The sequence below is a fragment of the Dicentrarchus labrax genome, unplaced genomic scaffold (genome assembly GCF_905237075.1).
Source record: "Dicentrarchus labrax unplaced genomic scaffold, dlabrax2021, whole genome shotgun sequence".
In the NCBI taxonomy this organism is placed as follows: domain Eukaryota; kingdom Metazoa; phylum Chordata; class Actinopteri; family Moronidae; genus Dicentrarchus; species Dicentrarchus labrax.
The window spans coordinates 24,601,749-24,622,158 of NW_026136703.1; the positions used below are offsets into that span (position 1 = coordinate 24,601,749).

General features: G+C 40.7%; 1 protein-coding gene and 1 long non-coding RNA gene across 5 annotated transcripts in view; one reads left to right on the forward strand and one right to left on the reverse strand.

Moving 5' to 3' along the window:
- esr2b (estrogen receptor 2b) overlaps positions 1-20,410 on the forward strand; it is a 32,125-nt gene that overhangs the window by 7,427 nt on the left and 4,288 nt on the right. The window contains exons 1-9 of one of the 4 annotated variants that reach the window (XM_051387727.1): positions 1,187-1,296; positions 6,065-6,546; positions 7,422-7,633; positions 7,737-7,853; positions 9,161-9,520; positions 12,640-12,778; positions 17,258-17,391; positions 19,210-19,393; positions 19,708-20,040. In XM_051387727.1, the coding sequence (XP_051243687.1) occupies positions 6,149-6,546; positions 7,422-7,633; positions 7,737-7,853; positions 9,161-9,520; positions 12,640-12,778; positions 17,258-17,391; positions 19,210-19,393; positions 19,708-20,040 (1,877 nt within the window). In that variant the 5' untranslated portion in view covers positions 1,187-1,296; positions 6,065-6,148. Of the gene's footprint in view, positions 1-1,186; positions 1,301-6,064; positions 6,547-7,421; positions 7,634-7,736; positions 7,854-9,160; positions 9,521-12,639; positions 12,779-17,257; positions 17,392-19,209; positions 19,394-19,707; positions 20,041-20,410 lie in introns of those variants that run through there. The other 3 variants (XM_051387734.1, XM_051387718.1, XM_051387740.1) reach the window with 3 other exon arrangements.
- On the reverse strand, positions 16,016-18,243 carry LOC127356274 (uncharacterized). The gene is made up of 2 exons (XR_007881959.1): positions 18,077-18,243; positions 16,016-17,585 (listed from the first exon to the last, which is right to left on the reverse strand). It is a non-coding gene; the product is annotated as an uncharacterized LOC127356274 (long non-coding RNA).

Here is a 20,410-nt window from a genome sequence, read left to right on the forward strand (position 1 = left end):
CAAAAATACCCAATTCCAACTTACATAATTATACAAGATATTTGTTAACAGTTACAGAACAAATCCAAATACTTTTTTACTTTTACTGTTCCTCATGTGCTCTGTCTTTTTTTATTTCACACCATATGCAGATTAACTGTAACTAGACCTAAAAAGTTATATTCAGTATTAAATCTTGTGTTAGGAATCTGAAAACCAAATTCAATTCACAACGAGCTGATGATAGTTCTCATTGGCTGATAAAAGGTCCTTTCCTCCCTCAGTGGGAAAACAGAGTTTCCAGGTGACACAGAGACCTTTGACCTGTCGTGCTGTGTGTCGCTGCTGAAAAACATGAAACCTTGACTCAGTCAAAGAGGCGATAACAGTAGAAAATGACTTTGAGTTTTTAATTAGTGGGGTCTTCTTTTATTCCAGCTTGAATAAAATGCACTGAGGGCCTGCAGTTGTATCAGAATACCAGGACAGACTTTATTCATGTGAAAATCAGAGATTGTGACCAACTAACTCTGTACATTTTTTGCTGTAGCTACTGTAAATAAAAACACTTTTCAGTGACACTTTAACCCAGAATGTAGCTGTTGATGAACTCGGAGGAGTAACCGCTTACTTTTGTTACACCAAACCTTTACATACTGTAATAATAATTTGATTGAAATTTGATAAACTATGGAGGGACGCTGTGTGGTTGACACTTTTAAAAGCAAACTATTTTACTTACCTTTTTAGTCTTTTAAAAGATTTTATTCACTAATTTATTTGTCCATCTAGTCTATCTGTTTTTATTATTATTTATTTATTTTATTTTTATTATTATTATTATTATTATACATATATCATTATAAATATATTTTTTATATCTGTTTAATCTATGTCTGATTGATTGATTGACAATACGTCTACAGTTTTTAAACAAGCCCGTGTGAGCAATCTTCCCACCATTTGTTTTTATATTTTGACTGTTGATGCACTTTAAGCTGTTGCTATGGCCCTGCCATTGTGCCCCGTGTTTGAAATGTGAGTTTTGTTCATTTTGACATTAAGAAAGAAAGCAAGAAAAGTGCAGCCCTGTTGGCCAGATCGACAGTGACATGCGAATGAATCACTGGAATAAAAGAGTTGCATTAAGACAATGTCCTTTGACCCTATGTTGCCTAACTGGTGGTTTACCATGGAAAGCTGCCATGAGCACCAGTCTGTCCAAAGCTCAAACTTCAGCACGGACGTTCTGACAAAACAGCTTTTTACATAGTGGATGGGTAAAAGCCTAACTATTGAGCCACACTGCCTGAAGAAGTAAGTGAGTCATTTAACCTTTTTTATGTCTTTAGCAACATATTAATCACAGACTGTGATGAATTAAGTAAGTCTGTGAGTGTTTAATTCTGGCAAGTCTGCGAGAAGATCCTCAGGTGTCAAATGTCAGCCAGAATGTAGGCGATTAGTTTGAATATAATTATTTCTATAATTGTGCATCTTTACTCCCTATAACAGCTTCATTTCCAGTCTGCCAGTCTGTATAAAGCCCCTCCTGCTGGGCAGTTGCTTGTTTTGTAAACCTTGATCTGGTTATGTTTAGCTCTTACAGTTCAGTTTTCATGGACACAATAACATTTTCATTGAGCGTATCAGTGGATCTAGCTGACGGCATTCATCCACAGTCGCTCACAACAAATGTAACCGCAGAGTGATCGAAACAGAACAAGATATTCCTGCAGGATTGTGGCATGAAGGGTTTTATTGTGTCGATAATGTGTGAGTGTTTTTGAATGCTGGCTAACTGAACAATCTTCCAAGCCAGACTGAGGTCCGTTAAGGTTAAATGCCTTTGCAGCAACAAATATAAACAATGTAATTAAGTTAAATTAAACTTTATACAACCAAATGTTAATTGACCCCGGCCTCTCGCAGCCTGCAGTTCTGCCTCTTTCATGGTGGTTTGACAAATGTGGACCCACATTACACTTATTGGAGGACTGGAGGATTATTGAATTGGAAGTTGTATGAAAAAATCAAATGGCAACGGCCATAACGCCTTACTCGAGACTTCACAGTAGTACTCCACAAACCAATGAGTGACGTCAAAAAAAGGTTCACACTCACACACAGCCCTGACATATTATCACTTTATAAAGTTATATAGATAAGATGTAAGCAAAGATTTGCGTATTTACTCATTTAGCAGGTACAGAGCAGTTGCTCTGTTTCTTCTGCATGTGAGTACTCCACTGATTTAGCATTACACTCGCAATGAACAGAAACAATATATATATCAATGCAGCAGAACCAGAGATACTGATTACTTCAAACCTGGCACACACATTACCAACTTCAGCACTGACAGATATTTGGGTGTATGTCCTCCAGATTTCTATGTGGTTGTGAAAACTGGGCAAAACGGAAACTAGGACCAGTTCCATGATACCTAAGTTTACAGTACAAGCTGTGATGTTTAACATCAACACATGATGGAACTCACAAATTGTGTACAAAGTTAATAACCAATATACCGTAACTATGTAAAATTATCTATAATTCCATGTGATTATCAACATCTTCAGGTTGGACGTGCACAAAGCTGCCATGTGACTGGAGCACAAGAACTTGTGGGACACTGCAAAGAACACAGGGCTTGTGTTCTTCAAAATAAATTAAAAGAATGCGGTAAGACTGCTTGTTGGAGGAGTGTGTCAAAATGGGACAGACAGCTGGCCTGTTGTGACGTTTTCAGGGTATAAATGACACGTACCCCATGTTCACAGTGAACAGGTAAGGGTGCATTGTTTTGCTGAAGGCCGCTTTGACCTGACATGTGAGAGACACATGTTTACTGTTGATGCGATTGACCTTGCAACTGTTTGGCATGATGTCTCCTGTCCACTCTGCAGTTACTTCACAGCTGTCCAAAAGCTTAACAATAACAATATATACCCCCCTTTTTTTTAAGTTGGAGCAACTCCTTATCTCCATCCTGCTCCATTTTCGCTCCAGTATATCAGAAGCGCACCGGTTAACAAGCGAATTCTGCTCCTCTTCTCATTTCTAATCACACAGACAGCTGATCTTTCTAATAACTTCATGAATTGTGTGTTCATGGATAAGCGGGGTGTCGCTTCATCTGCAACAATGAAGTTAAAAGGATCGGCAGGGAGGGGCTTTTCCCTTGCTGCCTGTGTGTGTCTCATCCGTGATTCCCCAGTGTGAGCTTTATCTCACATCCTAAACAGCGAAAATTAAAAAAACAACGCAGCTATTTAAAATCTTTTGGAGCAGTTTTAGTGGAGATTGGTCAAATCTGAGGTGAGCAAGGGGCAAAATATTAAATGGAAACAACAAAATTCAATTTCTTTTTTACGCTTGCTTGAGGTGGTTTATGCCCTTTTTAAAAAGAGTAAATGCACTACACTGTTCCCGAGTAAGTTCTAACATAGTGAACATTTAACTCATATGGCCGATGAGCTGTTTCTGCTCAGTGAAATATGTTTGTGAAATGATTTTAAATGACAAATAGTAAACACAGTAACAGAATCTGGATCCATATCTGATCAGCACTGCCTAGTTTGACAGTTTGATCTGAGTTTGGTGCGTTGAGCTGGACAGACTCACTGAGAATGAGCTGTCAATCACAAGGTAGCCCCGCCCTAAAGCATACCCTGCTTTATGGTCTATTTTACTTTAAATGGGACCATTGTTTACTAAATGAACATCATGCTGTATGGAAGACTGAAACTAGAGACTGAGACCATATACCCATTATCAAACTGTTTACTGAGCTCATAAATCAAGTGAGAAGTTGGCTCATTCTCCATAAGACTGCATGGTATCAGTGTGTTATTGCAGCCAATGGACCTCCCCCTGCTGGCCATTACACAGAATGCAGGTTTAAGACACTTTCCGAGATGGCTTCACTTTTCAGACCTGGAAACTCTGTCCATTATATATACTGTTAATGAGTTTGACTTGTTTTCATTACATCATCTTGTTGTGCCCTCTTCTTCTGGTTTTCTGACTGGAGAATTGGCTTATCTTGACAACCCACTCTTAAAAACACTATAACGATAGTGGATAAAACCAAGCATTCATTCGCATTTTCTTTTGCCGATTTTAATTGAAATTTGGTTAAAATTTGTGATACATTTGGATGGAAACAAAGCTTACACATATTGTCTCTTACAAAAGAGAAGTTAAAGTAATATCCAATCCAATTCACCCACTGTATTACTCCTTACTACTTGTGTTACTACTAGGCTACGTTTTAGGACTCTGTAATTGTGACTTGTGGCCACAGTGGTTGCTTTTCAGCTAAAGTGGGGGCTCACTTTAATGTGACATACTGTCATGGTAAAACCAAGTGTATCTTAATGTGTGCACTTCAGGGCTATAGATGAAAGTTGACCCACAGTTCTAGCTCACTCTGTATATCCTAGAGTATCTTAGACACTTAAAAACCTCCCAGACCTCCCAGCTGTGTGTTTCTACCTGGTGTTCGCTGTGCAGAGCTACCAGCTGCAGGCTGTGATGTTGATTCTCGCACTGATTAACCAGCTGATGGCCTCTTTGGCACAGTTTGGTTACAGTACTCTGTGAGCTGCACAAGGTCACACAGGCTGATCACTTTTTGCTTTTATATTCAGTCACTTGGACAAACATTCATAGTTTATATCACTGTTAATAAACGCAGAGTCATACAGTTGTTCTCCTTACCTTTTACACAATCCTTAACCTCTCTGATAGAGAGAAGGTGCATGTGCTCAATAAAATAGCATTTTAGGTTAATGATTTGGTATCTATCTATCTATCTATCTATCTATCTATCTATCTATCTATCTATCTATCTATCTATCTATCTATCTATCTATCTATCTATCTATCTATCTATCTATCTATCTACAAGCAATGAAAACTCAGTTATTTAAGACAGACTTAAATCTTACAATAAGACAGAATTTCTTTAAACAGCATAATAAAAAATAAGTTCCTTATTGTTCCTCTGCGGGGATATTATGCAAATCATTATTGTTACTGGTTGAATTCAGCTCAATATAAAATAAGACTGATTTCCCAGAAACGAGGCTCTTTTATTTTCTGTTGCAGTGTGAGGATAATGGATATTGGAAATGAGACTTGCACAGGTAGAACAGAGGAATGAAAATGACAGAAAGGTGAGCAAAGTAGTGACTGCTGAGCGTTTTTCTGGGTCCTTTCCTCTTTAGTGTTACACTGAAACAATTACCAGATGAAGTAGGGTTCAGTCTGACTACCTCACAGTTGTCTGTGACACAAGACCTCCCAAATCCTTGTCCTATTATTGATATTACAAACAATCAGCGTACAGTGTGAATGAACATTGTACATGAGGTCTTGCAGTCTTGTGTTGATCAATCTGCGTCGGGCAGTGCTTCAAACACCCAAACTACTATCCCCAGCTTTATGGGGGGCAGGAGCTTCAAACCTAGAATTAACTAGGTAAAAGAAATGTGTGTATAAATGTAAAGCTCTCTTTTGTCAGATCTCGTCCACACAGCAGCCCTCTGTGAGTCACTCAGGAAAGAAAAGATCCCATTATCGTGTGTTTTCATGTGAATTCTTCAGTGTCCTTGAACAATAGCAACATCACTGGCAGTGTGACGATCCCAGTGAACTGAACTGAGTCACAACAGCTTAATATTGCTAGAGGGCCTGATGCAGACCAAATTAAGGCAAAACAATAAAAAAGGGACTTATTTTGTTACGTCTGGTCTTTTTTAAAAACACAAAATGAATTAATTTCCAAGAAAGGACGCAATCATTACCTCATTGTCTACATAAAGTATCTTAACTGTTTTCTCATATGCACTTCTGACAGATAATATGCTAATGCCAGCAGGCCAACATGTTTACAATGACAATGCTAACATGCTGATTTTACCAGGTATGTTTACCATCTCAGTTTAGTGTGTTGGAATGCTAACATTTTCAAGTAAGTATAAAACCAAACGTACAGCTGAGATTAAGGGGAATGTCATCAGTTTTGCAGGTATTTGTTGATAAATCCAAGTATTTGACTCATTTTTACTTGCCACAGGATTTGTCTACACTAGAATATGCAGTAGAGGAACCAGCGGCATCAACACAGTCATCTTCACATATACAGTAGATTCTCCCTGACATGGCCTCCTCTCCCGGGCTGGATGCTCACCCGCTGCTTCAGCTCCAGGAGGTGGACTCCAGCAAAGCCTCAGAGAGGCCGAACTCACCGGGACCCCTGCCCGCAGTGTACAGCCCTCCTCTGGGCATGGACGGCCACACTGTCTGTATCCCCTCTCCGTACACGGACAGTAGCCACGAGTACAACCACGGCCATGGACCTCTGACCTTTTACAGCCCGTCTGTGCTGAGCTATGCCAGGCCCCCCATAAATGACAGCCCATCAGCCTTCTGGCCCTCCCACAGCCACCCCAACATGCCCTCACTGACTCTGCACTGCCCTCAGCCTCTCGTCTACCATGAACCCAGCCCACATGCGCCCTGGCTGGAGCCCAAAGCCCACAGCATCAACTCCAGCAGGTAGGTTCGCTGACACTGACCCATGGATGGGAAAAGTATATGGCTTCTACCCTAATGTTCGGTCTTTAAACTGATCTCTAGGCTTTGACACCTCTGTTTACCCTTATATTTAATGTCATAATGGCTGCTGTGAAAAAGGTGTATTCTCAAGTATTCTCGAGCTGTGGTGCCAATGCTTCTTTAGTATCTCAAGAAATAAAGGAATGAGTGACGTTATATTTAAAGCCTTTGCAAGGAACTTTCATTTTGTCTGGCAGTCCCTGTGGACAAAAGCGGCAGTGATTCTGGGGAATCCGACCCGGTGGCAGACATTAAGATTAACTTAATAGAAATAGCCAATCTTCTCGCTGATGGTCTTGGTTGTTCAGTAAGTCATATAGAGGCACCAGAGTTAAATTGAGACTGTTTCATTAAAAAAATATATTTTTCTCAACTCAAAAAGATTAATCGATTATCAAAATAGTTGGCAATTATTTTTAATAGTCGACCCCGTGTGAAACTGTGGTGACCCCTATTGGGGGTCGGAATTGAGCGGTGGAACCCAATGTGAAGACAAATAGGTCTATAGTTGTGTTCCTGCTTGAAGTTGTGCTCAAAGCTTCATTAAACAGTTCACTTTTACTTTCACCACATCAGTTGGTTTAGGATTTAGGAGGCATTATCTGCACTAACATAAGTTATGACAACACTGGTCAAGGATGCTGCACGTTTATACACCCATTATGTTTCGATGATGAACGCTGTGAAGTTTCCTGATGCAGTTTTCCAGTTGATTGACATGTGATTTTGGAAAGATTTTCTGCACCTGTTGGAAGACTAATGACAGGTGAATGACGGGCTAAAACTCCAAATGTCAAGTTGTCCCTTTTTCACAGTGTTTCTTCCTGCAGCTCCATCATCAGCTGTAACAAGCCTCTGGTGAAGAGAGCAGAGGAAGGAGTGGAAGGCATGAACTCCTCCTGTTCCTCTGCAGCAGGGAAAGCCGACATGCACTTCTGCGCCGTGTGCCACGACTACGCCTCTGGGTACCACTACGGTGTGTGGTCCTGCGAGGGTTGCAAGGCTTTTTTCAAGAGGAGCATCCAAGGTATCAGCTCGGTCTTTCTGTCCATGTTTACTCACCATTTATTCCTTCTGCTCCTCAATTTAAATACATCTTTACAAAATGTCTTTCATTTCCTTTTCCTTAGGGCACAACGACTACATCTGCCCCGCCACAAATCAATGCACTATTGACAAGAACAGACGTAAAAGCTGCCAGGCCTGCCGCCTTCGTAAATGCTACGAAGTGGGCATGATGAAGTGCGGTAGGTGCTCACCTTTTATAATAATTGGGGTCCTTGACGTTTTGTCATCTTACAGCATCACTAAAGTTCAAGTGTTACCGGTGAGCTCATTACGGCGTATGAACTTTGAGACTTCTGAAAACACACAGGATCTAATGTATGATAATTTAGCCGGACGTTTTGCTGCTGCCTGGTAAGATGGATTCTCATTGGATATCAGGATTTTGTGATCTTGTGAGTCTAACGAACTGCACACTGTTACTTTTCCAGCATTGTTAAATGAATAGTTGCAGATTTGGAGAAATATACTTGTTCCCTTTCTTGAATTAGTAGAGAGGATCAATACCACTCTCATGTCTGTTAAATATCAGGCTACAGCCGACTAGCTTTACTTTGCATTGCTTTGTCCAAAGGTAACAAAATCCACTTGCTTGCTATGTTGTTTTTTGTTTGTTGTACAAAAAGTCAAAATCCTCATGCGTTTACTTGCTTCAGCTGGGCTAGCTGTTTCCCCTTGCCTGCAGTCATTATGCTAAGCTAAGCTAACCATGTTCTGGCTGTCATTTAATATTTGAAAGACAGATACTGTATGAGAGGTATCAATCTTCTTGTCTAACTCTCTGCAAGAAAGTAAGCAAGCGTATTTTCCAAAATGTCAAACTATTCAGATTAATGGTTGAGAGTCAACCAGTCTCACTGCGGTTTTGCCCACAGAACTGCCCAGTTAAAAACAAAGCTGTGCAAATGAGCTGCTGGCAAGGGGTAACTGGAGAAGAGCTGCTGAGGGATGGAAGAGAGAAGAGAAAAACTTTGTCACACCTCTTGCTCATTGGGGCTCATGCTGTATATTAAAAGCAAGACACAAATAATAAAACAATTTAAGACAGTCTGCACATTCTTGTCCAGTCAAGAGCGCTGAATGTCCAGAGCTGAATTTGAAAATCTGCAAATGACTTTGTTCCTTGTAGATTTGCTGATTCCAGACAGTGGCACTCTCAGTGCCCTTGAGAGCAGCAATTTGTCTGCAGAGATTTCCAGGAAATTTTGAGGTGCTGACCATGAGATTTGTGTTAAGTATGGGAAGGCAGTGTTTCAATACAAGCCAGTTTCTGTACAAATCATTCTTTCTGCGCTCTTCTAAAGTCTCTTTTTTCGTGACAATCGAGAGCTGGGAACCAGGCAACTACACCCAAACCAGCTATCAGAAGACCTTCTCAGACCCTGCTGCTAATAGTCAGGGAGTTTCTGAGTTTTAAAGAAAGCAGAGTAATGGATTTAGGTAAGTACAAAGGAACATCAAATCTATTTCTCTTGCTGTCTTACACCAGGTGTAAGGCGTGAACGCTGCAGCTACAGAGGGGCCCGACACCGCCGCGGTGGACTCCAGACTCGGGACCCAACTGGCAAGGGTTTGGTCCGTTTGGGGCTGGGTTCTCGGGCCCAGCGGCATCTCCACCTGGAGGCTCCTCTCGCCCCACTTGCCCCCCTCCCTCAGGTGAACCACGTGCACCACTCGGCCATGAGTCCAGAGGAGTTCATCTCGCGCATCATGGAGGCGGAACCTCCAGAGATCTACCTCATGGAGGACCTGAAGAAGCCCTTCACCGAGGCTAGCATGATGATGTCCCTCACCAACCTGGCAGACAAGGAACTGGTCCTCATGATCAGCTGGGCTAAGAAGATCCCTGGTAAGATCAAAACTCCAGTCCTGAGAACTTAGAACTGTTAAATGATATAAATGGTCAACTCAAGTGTTTCTGGCTGAGCTGGTACGATAGATTTTGTTCTAAAAAATACAAACTTTTTAAGGATTTTAAACTGAAAATGGTTAAAAAAAAGTTTTAAAAAAGTGTCATGTGATATTAACTAATGAGCACAGTTTTTGCTGTAACTTAGTATGGAGGCAAATCAGGGCCAAACATTTTGTTGTTGTTTGTAATAAGATAATAATACAAATTTTAAGGAAAAGCTTAATCTAAATACATTTGTAAAATTTTTTTTAAAGGTTTAAGATGAAAATTTAAATGCATATGTAACAACTTTTAAAATCATATTATTTAATATAATTCTTGTGCCTAAAAATAGTTTTTTGTTCAACTGACTTTTTACCTTTCAAGATGCCATTTCTTAATCAAGTACATAAAACATACAATATAAACATATATAACATACACTAAAACATGCATAAATTCACATAGAATATTAATATTGTGACAGCAGGACGTAACCCTTTGTTTAATAACTCCATATTCCCTTCACATTCTGGTTGCTTTTGGGAATAATTATTGCTTTGTGTATACATTAGTTTGGTCATGGTCTCAATACAGACATTTAAACTTTTAATTAAGAGTCCAGTTTACATGTAATGAAATAAGACTGTGGGCTTTGTGTATGGCCTAGCTGAGTAAAAGAGCCATTTCAAGGTTAAGGTCAGGGTAAACATTCGGGCCATGTGTTCACTGGCGATGACTCTGGGTCAGTGGACGCAGTTTGGCTTCGTAACCATCAACAGTGTGTGGAAATCAGGCTTGCTGAAAACCAGGAAACAAAAGAGTGAGGGTTATAAAGGTAAAAACAAACCTGAGGCTACAGTAAACACATCTTCCACCCAGACGTTGCATGTGATGAACAAACAAATGAGATAATGGCTGCGTGGACAGACCAATCATAGAATCTAATCATTAACCTTTAATGTCTGAATTTATAGGCTGCAATTAGTGAATGTCTTTCTTTCCTGACTGACTGATGCAGTTTCTCTTTCCCCACTTTCCTGTCCTTTTGTACATGTTTTCCAATTCTCCATTTCTTTCCTTACCTCTCCTTCCCTTTACCCCTTCTCTCAGCCAGTGTTCAGCCCAGCAGGTAACTCCCCTGGAGAGGTGTTAATGTGAAGGGAACACAAAGACTCCCAGTTTTTTGAATAAAGACCATTTTCCCAGATATTTTAAAGACCATTTTCCCAGGTGTTTTTTTTCTATACTCTGACAGAAGTGAAAATGAGCATGCCGTGTCTCCTTTATAAAAGACCTAAGAAAGCTCACAGACAGGTGAGCAAGGTGCTGTCAGGAAAAATACATAGTTACCGCTTTTTGAGACCATGTTTCTGTCCGTAACTCACAGATAATGGTTGACAGGCACATTTTTAAAAACTAATTTACAGGAGTTTCAACAAACACTTTTTTTTTTTTTAACAGAGACTCAAATGAGAAGATGGATGTGAATGAGACATTAGCCTAGCATAAGTTGGGGGAAGCTAGCTTGCAATTTTTAACCTAGCTTAGCATAATGATTGGCAGAAGGGAGAAATTACTAGCTTTCATAAAAAGGGTTAAAATACACCTTTTAGCAACTCTAAATTTGTTTTATATTTACATGTTGTAGCTTGTTAGCTAACATCTGCTTTCCAGTTGTTGTTAGGCACCTTTAGCCTGTTTGACAGAGCAAAGCTAAATTGTTTTAGCCTGTTTCTGGTCTTTGTGCTTTTCATTTCTAAACTGAATGCACACAGATGAAATTCATATAATTTTTATCATCAGTTCTCATTCATCATTTTCCATGCATTATTTATTTTTCCATATTTATCCAGACAATTACTAAAATGCTATAGTTTTCCAATCATGAAAGGAGTCTTTTTCCAAGTTTTGTTCTATTTATGTTGCTGAAGGCTTCTCAGGCAAATCCAGAAGGGGGAAGGTTGAGTGTGAGGTGTTTGTCATGTGACAGTGTCATGTGACTCAGTAGCTTCACCTGTGTAGCTGAACCACATTTGAAATCAGACAGAAGCACAGGATCCTGATGAAAGCTGTTTCATCTGTTGAAATGTTGTTAACTGCACTGGAGCTTTAGTGAGTATCTGTTCAAATAAAGCTGCACCTGGGTTCAAACACATGGAGTCACAAAGAGAGGGCAGTTCACTGATAGTCGAGCTCCTGCAGCACTGTGTGTATGAGTATTTGTCTTGTCTGCCTCCTTAATGTGAAGTTAGTGTCATCCACCATGTGACTGGTGAAACAAGTCAGTTGTCGAAATCTAAAATTAATAATTTATTTTCTTGTCTTTGGCTCTTTTGCAATGTTCATGTGCAGAGTCCACACCAACAATCAGTAATGAGGAAGACAAACTGGAAGGAAAGCAAACAGTGCAATGTTGTATGTGGACATTTAAAGCCTCTGTGTTTGTGTTAATGCACTCAGTGCTGTGTCTTAGTCTTCACTGGTCATTTTCTTAATTCATCCTTTCACTAAACTAACCCTGGCTTATGCAAAGTTGGTTGCAAAAGCCTCTTTGGAGAGCATGTCTTAAAGCTTCAGATTATGACAGCGGAGGAGTTTATATCTCCAGTCGCTTTGATGCAAATGTTGCCTTTGATGCCCAGTGTAAATATCTTCCAGCTTCTGAATCCATGCAGAATATGGATAGGAGATGTATGTTCTTGGCAGAGGAGGCAAAAGTAAACACATGCTTTACTCAAGTAGAAGTACTGATTCAACTTCTTTACTCGAGTAAAAGTGAAAAAGTACAGCCTCAGAAAAGTACTCAAAGTATAAAAGTAAGTCTTGGTTTCTCTGAAGGACATGTTGTGCGTGTCAGCATCCGTCTTGATGTTGGGAAGCTTGCATTGATGCAAAACATAAGTAAGAAGCCTGTTTTGAGAGAGAGATTATGTGTAAAACTGTAGGTTGTAAAAGAGAGAGGAATTAATACTCAAGTAAAGTACAGATACTAGAAGAAAACTGCTGAAGGTTTTGTGCTTCGTTACGTCCCACTTCTGGTTCTTGGTCTAAAGGCAGCCTCTGTGTGATCTCAGGCTTTGTGGAGCTGAGTCTGACTGACCAGATCCACCTGCTGAAGTGCTGCTGGCTGGAGATCCTGATGTTGGGCCTGATGTGGAGGTCAGTGGATCACCCGGGAAAACTCATCTTCTCTCCAGACTTCAAACTGAACAGGTGAGCAGGCCCTAACTGAACAAATGTCTCTGTGAGTCAACCTCTTGCGTTGCTGTTTGTAAGGAAGGCTGGAAGTTGAAAGCGAGGTCTGACGTCAAACAAATTCTTCTGGAGCTGATCTTTAGAAGTCAGGAAAGTCATTCGAGCTGGAAGTAATATTGTATTTTATTATGTGGCTCTCACGGTTTTAATATCATTGGGTAATGTGTTTGTGAGACAGGCTCCTCTACTCCCACATTCTAAGGCTGGTTAGCTTTTGCTAGTAGAAAGTGTTTCCTCATATGCCTGTAGTGTGTGTGTGTGTGTGTGTGTGTGCGTGTGTGCGTGTGTGCGTGTGTGCGTGTGTGTGTGTGTGTGTGGACGACATTTAATGCAGCGGTTCCCAACCTTTTTCCTTTAGGGACCCGTTTTCTGTCATTTAGTAAACTGACTCAGTGATATATTTAATGGATATTTAATATTATATGCAAACTGTACAATAACCCCAATGATTGATGCCTTAGAATCAAGAAGACCTTGTGACCCCTTATGAAACTTTGCGGAGCCCTAGTTGGGGTCCCGTCCCCCAAGTTGCGAACCACCGATTTAATGGACTCATTGAAACACTTTTATTGTGAAACACCTGCAGTAAGTGTTGCAATTTATTAACAGTAATTAATTCATATCAAAGAAAGAAACTAGCAAGTAGGTCAGCGGTGGAGAGTAACTAAATACTTTTACTTAAGTACTATACTCGTGCACAGATTTGAGTATTCCACTGCTTTTCAAAAGGAAATATTTGATTTGAGCTGTAGTTACTAATAATTTTGCAGATTTACTTAAAATGATGTTGCATATACACAACAGAATATACAGTAGTATCTTCACAATGACAACATTACAGCAATGTTAAAATGCTCCTTAAATGCAATTATTAGTAATTATTAGAGCAACAAACTATATTTTCGGTATTGATTAATCTGTCATGTTCTTAATTAATCGATTGGTTGTCTGGTCCATAAAATGTTGATCACTGTTTTCTAAAGCCCAAGGTGACATCCTCAATTGTCTTAATTTGTCCACAACCCCAAAATAATCAGTTCACTGTCAGGGAGGACAAAAGAAACCAGAGAATATTCATATTTGAAAAACTAAAATCAGAGAATTTTGACTTTTTTTAGTAAGTAAAAGAATCAATAGACATTAAAAATAGCTGACAACTAATCAGTGAATTGGCGTATCATTTCAGCTATAATAATACAGCACCCTCAGAATGACCCCTCTTCACGGCTACACAATGAGTACTTTTACTTTATTACATTGCTGCTTTTATTTATGTAAAGTAGGACTTGACTGTGTTGGAAATCAGAAATAAAGTTATTTTAACTCCAGTTAAAATAAAAGCTGCAGCCTCTATTTCAGACTTTACGGCACTTGATTCTCAAAAACAGTCAACGAAGATGAACTCTTTCTGAATGTGAGTCTCGTGTGCAGCTGCGGTATGTTTGCCACAGCAGTGATGGTGGTTACGGTGTAATCTTCCCACATCGTTACACTCCGATGACGAGCTGACATCACACAATAAACAGGGAGTTCTAGCAGACCTTGGAACAGTAAAAAGATACCAGCACCATTTGCTGCCGCAGATATATCTCTGGACTGCCGACTCATTTTCTTGCCAAAAATATTTTTATCACTCGCCGTTCCCTTCCGTGCTGACCTTCAACTTTGGCCAGGTGACAGTTGGCTGTTTCTGGCACTTCACCGATTGTGTTCCCGGTAAACACGCTGTAATTAGGCTGCCACTTTACCAGCAATTTGGATTTCCAACAGCGGCAGTGGTTAATAAAATGGAGCAACATGTGTTCTTTGTGGTGTCCAAAGTGCAGTATTGAGACAGATTATTGGCCGTATTTGTTGTTGATCCAGCTTGCAGAAGGGTGTGAAGAAGTGTGCATGACCATATCAAACGCATACAAACACAGATGGCATGCATTTCTTATGAGGTGGCATTTTTTTAGATAAATTAATATATATTCTTACAAGTTTTAGTTTTTAATGCAATTAAATGATGCCATTGCATTTCCATCTGTTAGTAATTCAAACCACCCTTTGTCCATCATGGATGTTCATCATTCCCAGAGAATAAACCCTAATAAAATCCCACTTCTTTTCTGTGCGCCACCACGAAGCCCAAAATTTCAGTTACACATGAAAATCTAATGAACCGATTGCTAGACAGACATTCACGCATCTCAGAGGGTACACTTTTTGACACAAGCTTTTAGCTCTTTAGTAGATGCATTCATTGTTGGTTTTGGACTTTTTGTTATATGTTAACAGGAAGTAGCCTCGTCCTGTGAAAGAGTAAACTTATGATGGACGGTGGAAACCGAAGAAGTCTGTCCTCCTCTACTGGTGGGCTGAGTTCAGTGTGTGACCTTTCTTCTCCCACTACCACGGAAACTATCACTATAGGCTTAGGTTAACCTTGATGTGTTTTCATAACACAACCTTATTTTTCTCCATGGAGTGGTCCCCGGTAGCCTGTAGCCCTTTCTCCTTGAACAGCTCAGGAAAACATCCTGGATGCAAATCCATCCACTTACTCATCGAGAGGCTCAACAGAAAGCTTTTTCTCATTTTCTCTCTTTCGGCCCTTTGGTTCTCCTCTCATTCTCTCTCTGTCACATATTGTTACCACCTTCTTTCACCATTACTATTTCACTTAATTAGCCTGTGGTTTTTTACTCACTGTCTGTTTTTCAAGTGTTTCTGAGGAAAGTTGGCAGTGAGTGAATTACCTAGTTGGAAGCTGTTTGCTGTTGGTGTCTCAAAAGCAGAATTTGTCAAGTCGGAGGTGCAAAGTTTTGGAAGCCAACGGGACTGTAGTTAATGTTTTGTAGCCAATCAACACTTAGAATATTGTTTTGGGAACAGAAGTGAGGAATCTGAGAAAAGATGGTTCATCACCGGCCTCCAGGATGCCGCATAAATTAGCATCACAGCGGTAACGCCCGTGGTTGGATCCAGAATGTCGGGTCTGCTTTGCATGTTTGATGCACTGTTATTATCATAATTACAGCATTAACCAAACACTTAGGTTCACTTTGTGCGAACTGACAAGCTTCAGTGTTATCAGGCGATGATAAAACACCCAACAAGGAAGTTGTAGTAGTGCTGGTGCCAGTATCATCACTGGTTCCAGACCCAAGTCTTCATTTCTTTTCAGAAATTTGAATATTGAAGGGAAACCAATTTGCTGAGTGTAATCCACTTTTTATTATGCTTTTTTTTTTTTTGTTTCATTTTGTTTCCATTTGATACATGCTGCCTATATCCCAGAATAATACAGAACAAAACAATAAATGAGTGAAAGAAAGAAAAACAAGACAACATCAAAATACAAAAAAGTACAAAAAAAGGTAAATGTGGGGAGTTTGGGGGCGTGGCCTCGGTGTGGTAACTTTAATTAACATAGAAGAATAAAGAGAGTTAAGATGAAATAAATAACTATCTGACAGAGTTGTCATGGAAATGTTACACATTTGTATGTCATCTTGTGTCTTAGTGTTTACAGTTTAATCCTGGGAGCTACATTTGATGTGTCTCTGACATCAGTCCGCACTCCTCTGGAGTTACACCTCGCATTAATCAATGATTTTCTCATCAAAGATTCAAGATTCAGATAAGATGTACCTTTTTTTGTTTGGGGCTTTTAAGGTTATACAAAACACAGTTTGAAACACAGTTTAATATACTGTAACACAATCCCCTCGCACAAGAACCCTAACTTCCTCCACCATTACAAATGTACAATATGACGTATCGGAACACGGTGGTTCAATGGGAAGAAAGAAATATAAAAAATACAAAAGTGTAATATCTATACTTTCTAAAGGTCCGGAGTGTCCATCTTTTCTACCTGATCCAGAACTGGTAACCGTCTGTCTCTCCATCTGAGCAGTATATAAGGGACCTAGCCAGGAGCGATCATACTTTAGCTCCACTGGTTGAGATGGAGATCCTGCAGCGCCGTGCCAAATACTGCTTTTACGTCAGGAGGTTCTTTGGATATTTGTAACACGTCAGAAAAGAACTACGGCCCACATGTAGCCACATAGATAGCTGTATGACCATTAGCTGGCTCTACCGTAGACCACACCTGCTCGTCTTCTCCCTCCCTCCTTCCCTCCCTCTTTGTCTTTCACTTTATGCCTCCATCAGTATCTCTTTCTCCTTCTTTCTTTATTTCTCTAATTGATCTCTCTTGCCTTACATCTTTTGTTTGTCCCTTTTTTCTCTTTATTTCCATCTTTTTCTTTCTTCCTCTCCCTCTTCTGTCTTTCTTCCTCTTCTCTTTTTCCCCTTAAATTCAGATAAGCTTTACTGGCTTCATGAATGATGTTAGTGGCAAGCTAAAGCACACATTCTCTCTGTCTGTATTTGTGTCTTTCTCTTCTCTTATACCTCTCTGACCATCTCTCCGTCTCTCTGCAGGGAGGAGGGACAGTGCGTGGAGGGCATCATGGAGATTTTCGACATGCTGCTGGCAGCCACCTCTCGGTTCCGCGAGCTGAAGCTTCAGCGGGAGGAGTACGTCTGTCTGAAGGCCATGATCCTCCTCAACTCCAGTGAGTTTCACTGACGCAGACAAACCGCAGCCTACGCTCCATTCCCTCTGAGACGGATGAGGTAGTTTACAGCGGGCATGCGAATCCTGTTCGATCCCGTCCAGTCGGTACAGCGGAGTGTGTTTTTGGTTCTTGTGTAACCCAGATAAGTTGTCCCTCTGCTTTGTTGTGGTTACTGCAACTGTGATCTGGAACTAAGTGGGTCAATGACACCTGTCACATATCTGACCTGCATGGGAAAACTAATCTGACCAGAGCAAAACAACACTAATTATTATTCAGTCATTATGCTGATAAATAACTTAATGTTTTTATCTTAAAGCCACAAAACTGATTGTCAGAAAACATTCTTTACAATCAAAGACCTACTTATAAATCATGAAACATAGATCATTATAGTGTCTCCAGTATGCTTATCTCAGCTTTTATTTTGTATTTTTTAGCCTAGCAGGATATCTAAAACGCAACATTTGGTGCAAAGTTCAGCCATAAACTACAGATTTGTTTAGATGCTGCTGAAGTTAAACATCTCTGTGATATCTTGTGCTTTGTGAAATGAACCTGGTGCTGACCCCACTACTAGGAGGTTATGAGAGGATTGTGGTTAAAAAACTGAGATGATATATTTGACCCATTGAAATCTCAACTATAGCCATAAAATCCATTAAAGTACAATGTTACTAACCGTTTTAAGTGTCGTACTCCAGAGTTACACTATAGTGGTCCTTTTAGATTGAATTAAACCTGGAGGTGGTCCTCCCACTGAAGTTGGATTGTCAGAGCTTGTTTGAAGAGGGTTTTGGATGAAGTGACCTGTGAAGATGGACTTTATTGCCACGCGGCTTCTGAACCTTTCATATGTTCCCAATGGTCAGTGTCCTCTCCCCCCTCACCCAGAACCACCAGCAGCCACTGTACAGGTTTCACCGAGGTGATCGACCTCTCTGCACGTCCTCACACAGTTTAACAAAGCTCCTCCCTAAGACACACACACACACACACACACACACAGGGTCTTCTGCCAGACTCTGTTCCCTCTGTTGAATCTTCTCCACTGCAGCTGGGGTGAAAAAAAAGAACAAATTGTGAAAGAAGTGAAATTGAGTCTGCAAAAGAGAACAGGGAGGAATTTTAGGATTTATGTGTTTTGACAGAACGTGGTGGCTCAACTGCTCCATCTGTCCTGGTGCTGGGCAGACAGGGTGATCTACTGCTCGTCCTCTCTACTGCCACCTAGTGTTACATCTGGAATGTCCATCATAACGTCATCAGCAGCCGATGACGCGCCAGATGTTTACAAGAGATGGTTACTGTTAAATTGAAGTAACTCAGCTTTTAATATGTAAATGCTTTAAATCGACACTGGTGCCGTATATAATCTCTGTGTTTTCAGCAAGAACACTTTAAAGGCATATTTTTTCCCATTCCTATGGAAGTGTGTGGCGGTGTCTGTATCTGCAGAGATCTTTCCCTCACTGTATTTTCTTGTTTTGCTGTGTTCGGGACGTTTCTGGGCATCAACGTTTGGGCAGCCCGCAATGTCTGAGGTCAGGAAGAGGGGTCAGCTTTATAGTACACCCTTTTTATATGGTTACTGAGTGATCACCTTCAACCCAGTGTAACTACTAAGCCAGTGATTATTGCTGATTGAGGTATCTCGTTATTACTTTATGTTCTGTACAGCATCTATAGCAGCCTTAGTGGACCACATAACTGCTGATATGTTGATTTAAAAAAAAGTCCAATACCGTGGCAGTCTACCTCTGACATAAAAATGTGTGTAAGCCTGTTAAAATGTTGCTGTGCTGTGTGTTGCAGATCTGTGCACAAGCGCCCCTCAGACAGCAGAGGAGCTGGAGAGCAGGAACAAGCTGCTGCGTCTGCTGGACTCGGTGATCGATGCTCTGGTCTGGGCCATTTCCAAAATGGGCCTGTCGACCCAGCAGCAGACTCTACGCCTCGGACACCTCACCATGCTGCTCTCCCACATCCGCCACGTCAGGTACAGCCAGAGACAACAGGAAACTGTGAAACTGCAGCTGAATCCAAAAAGGGACTGGAAAAATCACACAGAGACATTTACATATAAGCCAACTTTATGTCTGTCTTCTTTATTTATTAGCTCTCCCAAATGTTCGCGTACATTAATGTGATCAACAGATATGTGAGCATCACATATCAATAAGCACATATAGATGATTTGATTTACAGCTTTTGATCTTTCCAGTGAAGATGTTTGAGACTTTTAAAAACATTTCTTATTTTAGTTGGTATAACATGTCATTTCAGCCTCACTGTCGTCCTCCCTCTCTGCAGTAACAAAGGCATGGACCATCTGTCCACCATGAAGAGGAAGAACGTGGTGCTGGTGTACGACCTCCTCCTGGAGATGCTAGACGCCAACACGTCCAGCAGCGGCAGTCAGCCGTCGTCCTCGCCAAGCTCCGACACTTACTCTGACCAGCAGCAGCAGCCGCAACCTCCGTCTCACCTGCAGCCGGGCTCACACCAGTGCAACACCGACCACGGCACTGTGCCTCCACATGGCCCCGGCGTAGACCAGATCCTGGACGGACACCTGCAGGCTCTGCCCCTGCAGTCCTCACCGCCATTTCAGAGTTTAGAGGTGCCCCACATGGACAGCAATGAGTGAGTTGCATTCTTTTAGTTAATTCAAAATAGTAATACCACAAAGGGACCTTTTTAATACCAGTAAGAGCACTGCATTCAGAGTTTTACTTGATTAAGTGTTAAAAGTATTCATTTATTTTCTCAGTAAAGTCTCTTAGATAAGAAGAGGAGTAGAATTTTGGTTGGTGTGAGTTTTTTTTTTATTTTCTTCGATTAAAAAAAGAAGATGAGAACTGAATGGAGATATGGACAGTTGTGTGGCTGTAAGAAAAGGGATTGTAGGAAAGAAAGAGACACCAGGGCAGATGGAAGGAGGAGAGAAAAAGGCGAAGAATAGTATAAAAGGATGAAAGAAGATAAGAAAAAGAATGAAAAGGAAGGTAGGAGG